Source organism: Delphinapterus leucas, chromosome 6, assembly GCF_059928025.1.
Source record: "Delphinapterus leucas isolate spDelLeu-1000000601 "Yukka" chromosome 6, BTC_Dleu_Yukka2, whole genome shotgun sequence".
NCBI lineage: Eukaryota > Metazoa > Chordata > Mammalia > Artiodactyla > Monodontidae > Delphinapterus > Delphinapterus leucas.
The window spans coordinates 61,153,200-61,166,671 of NC_143134.1; the positions used below are offsets into that span (position 1 = coordinate 61,153,200).

General features: G+C 32.4%; 1 protein-coding gene across 4 annotated transcripts in view; it reads left to right on the forward strand.

The window, feature by feature from the left end:
• The window catches only part of ZDHHC21 (zDHHC palmitoyltransferase 21), an 84,792-nt gene that overhangs the window by 54,287 nt on the left and 17,033 nt on the right, over positions 1 to 13,472 (forward strand). For 2 of the 4 annotated variants that reach the window (XM_022573750.3, XM_089913218.1), the window contains 2 exons: positions 982 to 1,098; positions 13,380 to 13,423. In XM_022573750.3, coding sequence (XP_022429458.1) covers positions 982 to 1,098; positions 13,380 to 13,423 — 161 coding nt within the window. Of the gene's footprint in view, positions 1 to 981; positions 1,099 to 2,390; positions 10,194 to 13,379; positions 13,424 to 13,472 lie in introns of all 4 variants that reach the window. The other 2 variants (XR_016393558.1, XR_002644543.3) reach the window with 2 other exon arrangements.

Sequence of the window (13,472 nt, forward strand, 5' to 3'; positions counted from 1 at the left end):
CCAAAGCTTAGTAACTACAGGTTTCCAGAAGTCTTTGTTCTTTCACTCTCTCTCCCTCGACTGGAATGGTCTGGCCAGACAAGGGAGAGAGAGTGAAAGAACAGTGGGGGTAAATGAAATGGCTTCTCCTGGTTTTCCTGACCTCCTGCCACAGTTTCTTTGGATCACTTTCAAGACCCTCATTTTCATGCCCTGGGCTGGAAAATCAGTTTTCCCTCACAGCGTTTCCATTTCTCTCTCCTGTCTAGGCATTCCTTTATGTTTCTACTGTCCTCTGTGCACACATTCCTGTTAAAGTATATATCACATTGTTTTGGAGTTTTGCAGAGTTGGGCTCTCTCTCTGAATAAACTGCATACTTCTTGAGGGCACAGACCATATCTTTATCCTTTTTACATTTCTACTACATAGCTCAGTGCTTGGCAGTGGTAGTTGAGTGAGTGGATGGATGAATGAATGAGTTGGTCTTGCAGAGGGCTGTTCATGTGATCCTATTATTTGTGTTACCCCCTCATTTTGACTAAAATACATAATCTCTAGGTATCTTGGCCACTTGAACTTTAATATTATGAATCAGATTTGTGCTTTCAAGCTTTTTAGCAGTACCATAATAAAATTTCCTTTTGTTGAACCAGAGATTGTACACCATCTGTTTTGTTTTTGTTTTTTGATTTTTGGAGGGTTTTCTGTTTTGTTTTTGCTCCAAATAGTAAATGAGCATGGCTAATTTGCAACTTTAGGATTAGGAGTTTTTATGACAATTGAGTAGTAAAATCCCATTTTTCAGCTTGCTACTATGAGTTAAAAACAATTATTTTTGAAATTTTCAAATATTATATGTTTATGAAGTGGAATAAACTAAAAAATGGGGAGAGTAGTTGTTTTAAGATAATAAGGGAAAATGTTATGGCTCAATTCTTTATTATTGCAACTGTAAGTAATTTTTGAATTGTTTTTAAGATTTTCTTTTTCTTCTTATAGGACCTCTTTGTTGTTAGACATGAATTGGCCATAATGAGACTAGCTGCCTTTATGGGCATTACAATGTTAGTTGGAATAACTGGACTCTTTTATACTCAACTAATTGGCATCATCACAGTAAGTATATTTTTAATGTAAAGTAATGTATTTGTGAACATATTGCCTAATTACGAACTTAATTCTAAAAAGTTACAGGAAGCTTAGAAATTAAAGAGGAAAGTTATCCGTAGTCATTTATGTATTTCCATTTCCGTATGCCTGTGTAATTTTAAAGTAGTTATAATCAGTGTACAGAGTGTACATATAATTTTGTATCCTGCTTTTAAAAATTAGATTAAAGTATTTTTATATGGCTACAGACATCATGTTTATAGTCTTTAATAGTTGGATATACTATTTAGTGAACATAACATATTTTAATTAATCATTTTTCTGTTGATCAGCATCTACTATGCAATCTTTTTTTTCTGTATTACAAATAGCTCTTTGAACATCTCTTTTTCCTCTTTAAACTAGTAACTTAAGGTAAATTCCAAAAAATGGAATGTTGCTGGTAGAAACATTTTATTAGTAATTAAACGGGTTTTTTTAAATGTATTTATTAGCCAAAGTGGATTTGTCACAACAGAAAAGATTTTAAAAATGAGAAAAATAACATTGGTTAAGGATTTAAAAGTTTGGAAATACACTGCATTGCAGAAGATGCAGAGTAAATAGGCTTTTTTGTATGTTGTTGGCGGGGGTATAAATTGGTATAAACTTTTTGAAGGGCAAATAGTCAATGTCTATCAAAATTTTAAAGGCACAACCCTTTTGACCACCTCTAGATACTGTTTTTTCACATGTGTGTAAATAAGTGTGTATATTAAAAAAGATCTTCATTGTTATATTGATATAGTGTATGAAAACTTAAGTGTTTATAAGACTATATTCAGTGGAAAAAACTGTAAGAAAATGCATCAAAACTTACTTTAAAGCAACAGTAATCAAGAAAGTGTTGTACTGGCATAAGGATAGATGAAATAGAATTGAGAGTCCAGAAATAGACATATATATCTATGGTCAATCAGTTTTTCAGCAAGAGTAGCAAGACTATTCAATAGGGGAAAGAAAAGTCTTTTCAACAAATACTGCTGGGACAGCTAGGTATCCACATGCAGAAGAATGAAGTTGGGCCCTTACCTCATACCATATATGTAAATTAACTCAAAATGGATCATAGACCTGAATATAAGATCTAAAGTTATAAAACTCCTAGAAGAAAACATAGGATTAGGCAATACTAAGGATTAGGCAATACTAAATCTTAGACTAGGAAATAATATCCTAGATATGAAACCAAAAGTGTAAATAAAGAAAAAAAAGATAATTTGGACTTACTCAAAACTGTAAACTTTTGCACTTCAAAGGATGCTATCAAGAAAGTGAAAGGACAGCTCACAGAATGGGAGAAAATATTGTGTATCTGATAAGGGACTTGTATCTAGAATAAAGAACTCTTAAACTCAGTAATAAGAAGGCAACCTAATTAAAGCATGGGGAAAGGATCTGAATGGACATTTCTTCCAAGAAGATACAAATGGACAATAAATACTACATGAAAAGATGCTCAACATCATTAGTCATCAGGGAAATGAAAATCAAAACCATAATTAGGTATCACTTCTCATGCACACTAGGAGGCTATAATAAAAAAAGGTAATAACAAAGGTTGGTGAGGATGCAGAGGAAGCAGAACCCTCATGCACTACTAGTGGGAATGTAAAATGGTGCAGATACTTTACAAAATAGTCTGACCATTCTGTAAATAAACATGGGTTATGTTTTGATTCAGCAATTCCACGCCTAGGTATGTACCTAAGAGAAATGAAATGTATGTTCACATAAAAATTTGTACATGAATATTTATAGCAGCATTAGTCATAATAGACCAAAACTCTCAGCAATCCAGATATCTATCAGCTGGTGAATGGATATATACAAAATGTGGTATATATCCATAAAATGGAATATTATTTGGCCATAAGAAGAAGTGAAGTACTGATGCATGCAACACCACAGATGAACCTTGAGAGCATTATGCTAAGTGAAAGAAACCAGCCACAAAAGGTCACATATTTGTATCATTCCATTTAATGATATGTCCAGAATAGGCAAGTCTATAGAGACAAAGTAGATTAGTGGTTGTGTGGGGTTGGGGAGCTAGTGGGGGCTGGAGATAATGGCTAAAGGGTACAGGGTTTCTTTCATAGGGTGATGAACATGTTCTAAAATTGATTGTGGTGATGGTTGTATGACTCTGTGAACATACTAAAAAACCATTGAATTGTATACTTTAAATGGGTGAATTTTATGGTATATGAATTATATGTCAATAAAGATGTTAACAAAAAAAGAATATTTCTGGCATAAATTAAATGTTAATTTTATTCATTTGTTCACATTCATTCATTTATTCATTTTATATATGGTTTGTTGATGTCCTTTGTCTGTTTTCTATTCAGGTGTTCTTTTCTCTTATGGTTTAATAAGAAATGTTAATAAAAACATTAAAAAAAAAGAAATAATGCAGAGGTAACTCTCTCTATCCCTCTATCTATATGCAAAGACTATCTATGGAAAGACACATGAGATACTAGTAATGGTACTGGCCTCTGAAGAAAACTGGAAGAATGCAGTCAGAAATGGAAGGAAAACATATTTATTGTGTCACCATTGTTTTAATATTTTGCAAGGTACTCATAATAACCTTTCCCCTCTAGATTTTATAGGAAGAATTTTAAACACAGGAAATTTTAAAGAATCTTGCAGTGAATCCTCAACCACAATTAACATTTTAGAGTATTTGCTTTATCTCACTTCAAATTGTCCATCAGTCCATTATATGTTGTAATATATATCAGAGTAATTTGCAGCATCAGACAGTTCACCACACAAATCATTAACTGGAGCTCAGTGCTTGTTTATGTTTTTTCCTTTGAGGCAAATTTTACGTACAGTGAAAGACATAAATGCACACATGTGCAACCCAAACCCCTTTCACAATAGAGAATATTACCATCACCCTAGAAAGTTCCGTCATGCCTCATATCAGTAAGTCCATATCCTCTGCAGAGGCAGCAGTGATCTGTTGCTTTTTTTCCCATCCATCACAGATTAGTATTGGTTATAGAATTTCATATATACCCATTAATACGTCTCCTTTCTTTCAATATAGTGTTTTTTTGATTCATCCATGTTGTTGCATGTATTGATAATTTCTTTTTATTGCTGAGTAGTATTCCATTGTATGACTATACCACAGTTTGTTTATCCATTCTATTAAAAGACAACTGGTCTGGTTCCAGGTTTTGGTAATTATGAGTAAAAACGCTGTGAACATTCTTGTTCAAGTCTTTTTGTGGAAACATCTTTTCATTTTCTTGGGTAAATACCTAGGAGAAGAATTGCTGGTCACTTGAGACGGTTTATCTTTTATTTCATAAGAAACTGCCAGGCCTTTTCCCCAAGCAACTGTATCGTTTTGCACTCTGACCAACAATGTATGAGAATTCTGGTTGCTCCACATCCTCATCAGCATTTATTGTTGTCAGTCTTTTTAATTGCAGCTGTTCTAGTAGGTTTTAATAGTATCTGGTTGTTTTAATTTGCATTTCCTTGATGACTAATGATACTGAACACTTCTTCATGTGCTTATTGGACATTCATGGATTGTATAATGTCTGTTTAAATATGTTTTTATTATTATTCATGGCTTGAAATGTTTTCTAATATCTCTTGTGATTTATCTAGTGATGATGATAAATAACATGATATTAATCACATTCCTGTGGACGAGAATAGGGCTTCCCCTAACATGTTTTTTCTCTGCTTTTATACTCATTCATAATTACTTTATAGCCTATTCATAAGTCAAGTCTAAATTGCCAGGTTATGCTTGCATTTTTGAATTTCCACTTTTGAATTTGCCCAAATCATTGGTATATATTTATATTTCCTGGAATGAAGTTTCTCTGATTTCCCCCAATTTCTTATGATTAATGACTGGAAATGGACGTTTGAGAGTGTTGCTGTTAAGACTACAAGTTACTTCTGAGAGCCATCAGAGGTTTATAGCTGAGGGTAACAGTTTCCTTCTCACCTAAGCAGAAAGTGGGGTTTGGCAGCAAAGGCTTCAAGATATTTTAAGAATTCCTATTCTCAAATTTTAGTATTCACTTCTGAGTTGGACATAAAGTTATTTATAGTATTTGCTGGTTTTTAAAGGGTATATAGTATCAGGTTCCTTTCTGACTATTCCATACTACCAGTATGTTAATATTAATTTTCAAATTGCATGATTTTCTCTTTTGCTATAATATTGAACAACATTTCACCATTTTAAGACAGGGAGATTGGGTCTGATGTTGTGATATTTCTAAAACTGAGTAGAAACCACATTTGTTAAATAATGCTCTCTCCCCAAGTCTCATCTCTTTCTGTATACATTTAGTACCCTCTCAGGACACTCTGTGCTAGACAGGTCTCATGTCTTTGGAAATTATACATTTGTGAAGCATTTAAAAAGGAATGCAAGCATTAAGAGAGAGAATATATTCCATTTGTTAGTCCAACCTTTAGGCACTGTACTTCCTCTTGAATATAAGTACTTAAAAAAATTACAGTAAATTTCAATTCCATTTACCTGGGCTTTCATAGTGAACTTCAAGTACCACTCTTTTTGAATGAAAAAAACATTTTTTTAAAGGTTTCCAGAATTCACTCCTCCCCACATTGATTTAAGGTTCTTTAGGGCTTAATTATTTGAAGTTGTTATGCATTCAGTATTTAATTTTAAATCTAACGAATTATTAGTATTTAAAAATAGTATTTAATATTAAAATTTAAATTTAAAATATAGATTTTGCTTCCTTTCTTTATAAAATATGCTTGCTGTTTCATTTTATGAAAAAATTAATACTGCCTACAGGATATTTCACATCTGGACATGTTTTTGTCATAATCTGAATCCATGGATCTCTCTTTACAGTGTGAAAGAAGTGACGAATTTGTCAGTTAGCATAAGAAAGAAAAGGGGGAGAAAGAATCACAGTGAATTTAATTACTTCATTGATGTCTTCCTCCTTGCCCTACTCCTGCCCCCAAAGACCAAGAGGCATTTTGGGAAAACACTGGTGGGAGTATCATTTCATTATAGAAACTATGTAATTACATAGCTTGAATATAGGCCTATTAGACTATAAACAAGCAAAACAAGTGCTATCTCTATTTAGGTTTAGGTTGAGGTTTTGAGGAAGCAGTGTATTAATTTTCAGTAATTTTTCCCCATTATTTGTTCTTACTTGGAAAAGTCATTTCTCTCCTGTATAAGAGGAAAAATCCCATCTTATTGATAGTAGAAGGTAACAGGATAATCATAGTAATGATAATCTGATGTCATTTTAGACCTAGTAAGAGCAGATTATCTGTGACCCAGATAAAATAATTAGAAATTACTTAAATTTAAAAACAGTGGATTTCTAATCCCATTTCCAAGGTTAAAAGATGTCAACACAACCTGATGTTTCTATGGAACAGACAAATCTTAAACCCAATTTTAAAGGATTACCTTTGATTATTTTTAGATTTAATTTTAAACAAGATTTAACTATATATGCTGGTTCCTTTTTACTAAAATTAATACTGAAGTTAAAGTGTTTTCAAAGTCTGCTTTGAAGCATTCTTTATTTAGTTAGGGAACAGATTATTCTAATTATTCCTTACTTAGACCGTTTAGCCTTTTTGTTTGTTTCTGAATGAGATGGATAGTGATGTTGTCATTATTGTAATTGATGTCAGAATTTCTTATTGAGCAGTAGTTCACACACAGCCAAGAATAATGTCCATTCTGATGAGCACCAACACTAAGAGTGCTGGGTGATTGTATTAGTCATGTTTTGAGTTGCTGGGCTTGGAGAGAGTTAATCAAGAAGCTCTGTAACAGCTGGTACAGCGCCTTCTGGTGAGGGTCTGACAGTGAGCTATTGTATACCATGACACTGCTCTGACAGTTTATCTAAATTTTGTATACAAGCATTTTTGTTTTCAGGGCACCGTGGAGTTTGTGTAAAAGCTTAAGCTTTTGACAGCGTCTCTGGAGCTTAGTGCTTTTCTCAGTTGTGGTGAGATTGAGGGTGGGGTGGGGAAGATATATTTAGTTGAAACTTTGTAAAAGGCTTTAAATTCTCAAAGAAAAAAAATTGAGCTTTTTATATTTGGTCTCACAGGTAACTATTGTTGGACTCTACTTGAATTACTAAAGATAGCTTAAAGCAAAGTTTTTCAAAATAAAGGGAGAAAATGTTTTCCCCCCTAAATACTGGCTCATGATTACCTAAATAAATATAGACAGAATCACAGATGCAGGAGTGACTTAATTTTAACTTGATTATGTTATACAATGAAAAGTATCTTGTGTTCAAAATGTTAAATTAGTTTAAATGGCATATTATCTATTAAATAACATTCTTATTAATCCGATGATTAGTGGACTTACCTGCCTTTTAACATGTACCTAGAAATGTAGTCCTGAGATTATTAATCCTTATAATGAAATTCTGCTAAGTATCCCCCGAATCAGTGTGGTGAATTAACAGCATTCGGTATAGGCTCTGTACAAATTACGTTTGCTTTACTCAACTCCAAATCAGCATTGCAAATATGGAAATCGTTGCTAATTATGGTGAACCGAGCTCACTTACATTTCTGTAAAGGGAGCTCTGTACAGCATTTTGTCTTCCTTTCTGAATTATGTTTTCATTTAATAAAAACAAAATATATTTTTAATACGGTATTTCTAATTATAATATTACGGGAAGTATCTTCTCTGTAGCTTTTTTAAAACCTAGAAGAATCATTAAAATTTAAATTGTTACTTCTTATATGTTTTTAATGTCATATTCTAATATTCGCTATAATATTTCTTTGAATTTTGGATACAGTAGAGAACTTTATAGAAACTAGGTTCCCCCTCGCCAAGGAATTAGTTTAAATACATACTGTATTACATTGCATAGTAATAGAAAAGCTTTCTTTCTAAACATTCCTGCTAGCATCGTAATTATTATGTGTGGAAGTGGATTTTGCTCTTTAGCATAAACGTGTTCCTATGTGAAAATGTATTTATATTGCATCCTCTCTCTTTACTCAATGTAATAAACTTCTTGAAAGTAATTTAAAACAACTTAAATCTATTTCTATAGATTTTTTTCAATAAGAATAGTACGTTTTAATTTTCTTAAAACATGATGAATTGCTTGAGTGATTAAATAGATGCTTTTTTTTTGGGAAGGAAGCTAAACATTTATGAGTTGTACTTCCTGTTTTTCCCATGTTATTGTTCATGTTCTGAATCCACGTGAATTTTTAATCTGAATTTACAACTTTATAGGATTGGAGAAAACAGTGAATTTTATATTTATAGTTAACTTTTAGATCTTTTTCCACAGTGATTCATATGCTTCCCTCTGTCACAGTCTATCACTATATTAATTACTTTTGAAATTCCAGCCAAAGGGGCACATTATCCCTTCTTACTTCTACTGATAACCGAAAATCTTATGAAAGTATAGTTTTGTACTAAAAATGTAAGAGTAGTTGACCTTGATTTGATTGTTGATTGCAAACGTAAGTTTTCAGCTGTTTCTAAATAGTGTATGGCTTATTTATATATGTTATCGTATATAATCCTCCTCTCTGACATCCTCGGTATATTCCTGTATAATTATTTCTTGTATGTTTAACTACTTTCACTAGACTGTAAGCTCCTGTTGCTAAGGACTGTGTCATAATATGTACTTAGTAAATTTTTGATAGACAATAAATGAGTAAATGAATCATGTTTTATGTACTTAGTAATTATTTTTTCAACTAGATTATAAGCCCCTTGTGGACATTGGATTTTATCTGTGTAGTCTCCTACAGTCCATGTCATTTTATCTTTGATTATAAAAAACACTTGTTAGTTTAAACATAAATTTTTCTAGTTACATTCTAATGTAATTAAGATAGCTCCAAGCCCTACAATAAAAACTTAGGCCTGTCATTTATTGAGGAGTTACTAAGGGTTCTAACATATTAACTCATTTAATTTCTACAAAAACCTATGAGGTAAATAGTAGTATTTGAAAACTGAGATACAGAATTTTAGTAACTTTCTTAAGGTTTTATACAGCCAGAAAATGGCTTGATGAAGAGGAGTATGGGAATTATGTTGGAAAGAAATGTTTTAAGTGGCTATCAAAGTAACATCTACTGCCTTCTCAGTTTGGTTTCATGATTGATTAAATGTCTATGTTAACTTAAGATCTCTAATAAAAGATGTAGCTGGTCCTTTGTTGGAGATGGATGCTTATGAACCATTTATTTCAAGTGAGTAATATAGTAGTGAGTTCTGGCTTCAAAGGAGGAGAGAGAGCTAAGGTTAACAGAAAGTTTTCTCTCTTTGGATTGAAAAAAATTAAAGATAAGGAATCATGTTATTTCTGTCCATGTTCAATTAGTTTAGTGCTGCAAACATATATTGAGTACCCACTTTGAATAATTTGTGCTGTTCGGTGCTATGAAAGACACAAAGTTAAATGAGTTGCTCTCTGTATGTTGAGCAGAAATTCTAGGAAGTTAAGCAAAAGTCTATTTTAGAATTAGCAGAAATCAGTAGTAGACAAAACAGGTATATAATCTCTAGTTGTGATAAACTTTCCTTAATAGTGTTTTTTACTCCAGGTTAAATCAGCAGAGTCATTGAATCAGGTATGTGCAGTAGAGTTAAAAGCACCAACAAGACCTATGATAAGACCTAGAGTGCAGGCGATCCTTGAGGTTAGATCGAACTGTCTTCAAGGAGGCTTTCTGATAGAATGTTCTTACTTTCCTCAGATCTTCAGTTTGACAGATCTGGAAACTCCATTTTGAAAATGTTTCCAGGGTTAATGAGGCCCAGAAGCAGTGACTCTACTTCTAGACTCAAAAGTGATAGTCATATAAACCAGGTTGACTATTTATTCCCTTATGTATGATTGTCAGGTACCAAAGGACTCTGCAGTACATTCTTTCTCCTGTACAACAACATATATGGCAAAGTGTTACTTTGTGAGAATGAACTCAAAGCAGAATGAGCTAGTTGGATGGATTGTATCATCAAGCTGTCTATTCCAAGAGGACTAGATTCTCAGGTCTGTTAACCAGGAAACGTCTGGTGATAAATTCTTGCTCTTTGCCTCTCACCTCCCCCGCCCCCCTCAATTTTTCCAATAGGCAATAAATACCTCCCTCTCCCTTCCTATTAGAAACTTTTTTTTCCATTCCAGTTATAATCTTACTAGTTGAGATACAGTTTTCTTTTAAGTCAAACATATTTCCTTAGACTGAACCTGAAAGATAATTTCTTAGAGTAAGATGAGCCATCAGGAGAAGATAAAGTATAGTTGATAAAATACTTGAGCCCTATATTTCTGTAAGTCTTTCTTGTTTCTAGTTTATTCTTTTTTTTTAGAAGATAAACTTCAGGTTTTTAAAATAGGAAAGCATTCTCATTTATCTCAGTTATGCAGACTGGCAGAAGTCTTGGATATTTTTATCATTAGACCATAATCAATACATAAATATTTCTTTGGAAATAAGGTATTTTGATTGTAGATAATACAATAAAAATGTGTTTCTTATCATTCCTTGAAGAGTGAGTTTTTCTAGATAGCTGTTTTACATATAACTAAGAATTTATAAAATATACTCCGTGAAGATAGCAATTACCTTTTTGGTCATTTTTGTGATAGTCACTAAAGGTATTGAGTCTTTTATGTTGAATGGAATTAGCTGCACTAAAATCTGTTTTAAATATTTTTAGTTTATTTTTCATGTGTGAAATATTCCACAATTCCCTGCTTAATAAAACAAAACAAAAAGTTTATCAAACCTAGTTCGGCACTTGGAAATAACTTATGGTTGTCAATATTCCTGCCAGTAGTAACCTCTCTTCTCTTCTAGTGTGCTGTTTCTATTGCGCATATAAATACGATAGCATGATAACTTGTGTTGCCCTGAGTATGCTGTATAAATGCCAGTGCAAAAACTTCGTGACATGTTTGGCTGTTCTTTTTTCTTATAATAGTACTCTGGATAGCTGAGAGATAAGCATTTGCCATTTCTAGTGGAAAAAAATAGTCTTTTTTGGCTAGCCTCACAAATCCTGTTCATAAAGTCATGGTAAACATCACATCCTTTGATTGAATGACAATCTGTTTATGATGACTTGAAAGGTAGTGTTCCTCGTATTTCTTGAACCAGATTCTAGAAAGATGTCAAAAGCACTTGCAAATAAGAGCTTTTCCCATATGAAGTCTAAATTCAAAGTCCTTAAAATTGATTATTTTATTGTCACAAATACATTCCTCAAAGTTATAATCGAGTTTTAAGTTTCTGCACAGTAAAAATATCCTGTAACATTGGCTAGTTCTAGTAGTCTAACCTTGTAATTGCCTTCCTTATCCTGAAATAGTTTCCACTTTTAAGTGTTATCTACACCTGCAATTTGGGGCCATTTATATACCTTTCCTGATAACACTTTTAAATTTCTTTCCTGTCTTTTCCTTTGTATTTTTGCGCAAGCTATCTTAATTGTTTTGGAATAACCTGTCACCATCAGTTCTAAGATACCATTTAAATTACTTCCTTCACTTTTTTTTTCTGATATGGAACCAGAACCCCAGCTTTCCTCCAAGTCTTTAATAAACTTTTTTATGTATTTGCAGACTGTGTTTTCACAAAGTAAAACATTATTTTGAGGAAATTATGCAACAGAACCAGGAAAGGTTAATTATAAATAGAATTGTCATTGGAAACCATGAATTTCAGAAAATGCTAGGAAATTAGTGAATATAGAGTGACTAATCTATAGCCTCCACACAGATTACTGGGAAATCTGGAAATGAAACTCTGTTATTAGTTACTAGTCACATAAAAAATGATAGATTTGTTTTCCTGTATGTGGGCCAACTGTAGTTAGACAACTGTTCATACATAAGAATTTAATGTTCTGAGCCATTCGTGTAACTTCTTTAAAGAGTTTTTTGAAGTAAAGGTGCTTTTCAGTAGTATTATTGGAAGAGAGTTCTATAGCTAAATAAGTTCTTGCAATTGGAGTTGCAGCCACAAATATTTGCATGAATAGTATTGCTTAATAACTGCAGTCCACGTGCTATATCTGAGGAAGCTAATAAAGGAAAGGGTAAAAGGAGGAAGATTTTTTTGTATATGTAAAAGAATATATTTTCTTTTGTACAACTTAAAAGTATATTTAAAATGTAAATATATATCTAAAATAAGATTATATAATTTGTGTTTTGATTATTTGGATATTCCTTATCATCACTGTTTCTCAGTCTAATGATAGGTCTTCCATTAACATGAATTAGACCAGCATGTCTAGAAGCTTTCTTCTCTTTATTGAGTTGTTTTTCTTATATATTTGTGTTAACAGCTTTATAGAAAACACATAATGAGAAATTGCATTATTATGAAGGGACTGGTTTTTCTCTTGAAAAAAAAAAACAGTTTTTTACCAAAGAACACTAATCAGTTAGCTTTCCTTTTCAGAGCAATAAATGTTGTAGTACGGCAAATGCATACATTGCCTTGTTGAATTTGGCTTTGTTTACAGAAATCCATAACCAGTAGCGCTCTTTGGCTCTTGACAGTTTTCTATTCAATAGTGCCTTTCATTTATCATTTTGGTATTTATTTTTAATGCATATTTAATGACAGTTGAATTAAATATAGACTTTTAAAAGAATTTATCAAGAAGGCAAGTGTAATAAAAGGTTATTTTTTAATGAAGTGAGACTCCTACAATTTAGGGGGGGTTGTAATTGAATAAATTGGTTCTTTTTAGCACAACGTAATGTTGATTCTGTTTTTCCAAGGGAATTTCAGCAATGTACATAGATAATTTAAAATTCTTTTTTTTAACATCTTCATTGAAGTATAATTGCTTTACAATGGTGTGTTAGTTTCTGCTTTATAACAAAGTGAATCAGCTGTATGTATACATATGTCTCCATGTCCCCTCCCTCTTGCGTCTCCCTCCCACCCCCCCATCCCACCCCTCTAGGTGGTCACAGAGCACCGAGCTGATCTCCCTGTGCTATGCGACTGCTTCCCACTAACTAGCTATTTTGCATTTGGTAGTGTATATCTGTCCTTATATACACTACCACTCTCACTTTATCCCAGCTTAGTACCCATATATAAACTTTTTATATCTTTAGAATATTCTCTGAATATGATTAAAAACATCATGAAATAGATGTAGAATCAAGCCTTGATAACTGTTATATCTGAGTATTTTTTTTGATTTTTAATAGGATACAACATCTATTGAAAAGATGTCAAACTGTTGTGAAGAAATGTAAGTATGAAAGTGAAGTCTGTAGTGTTCTTATTTAAAAATGCAAACA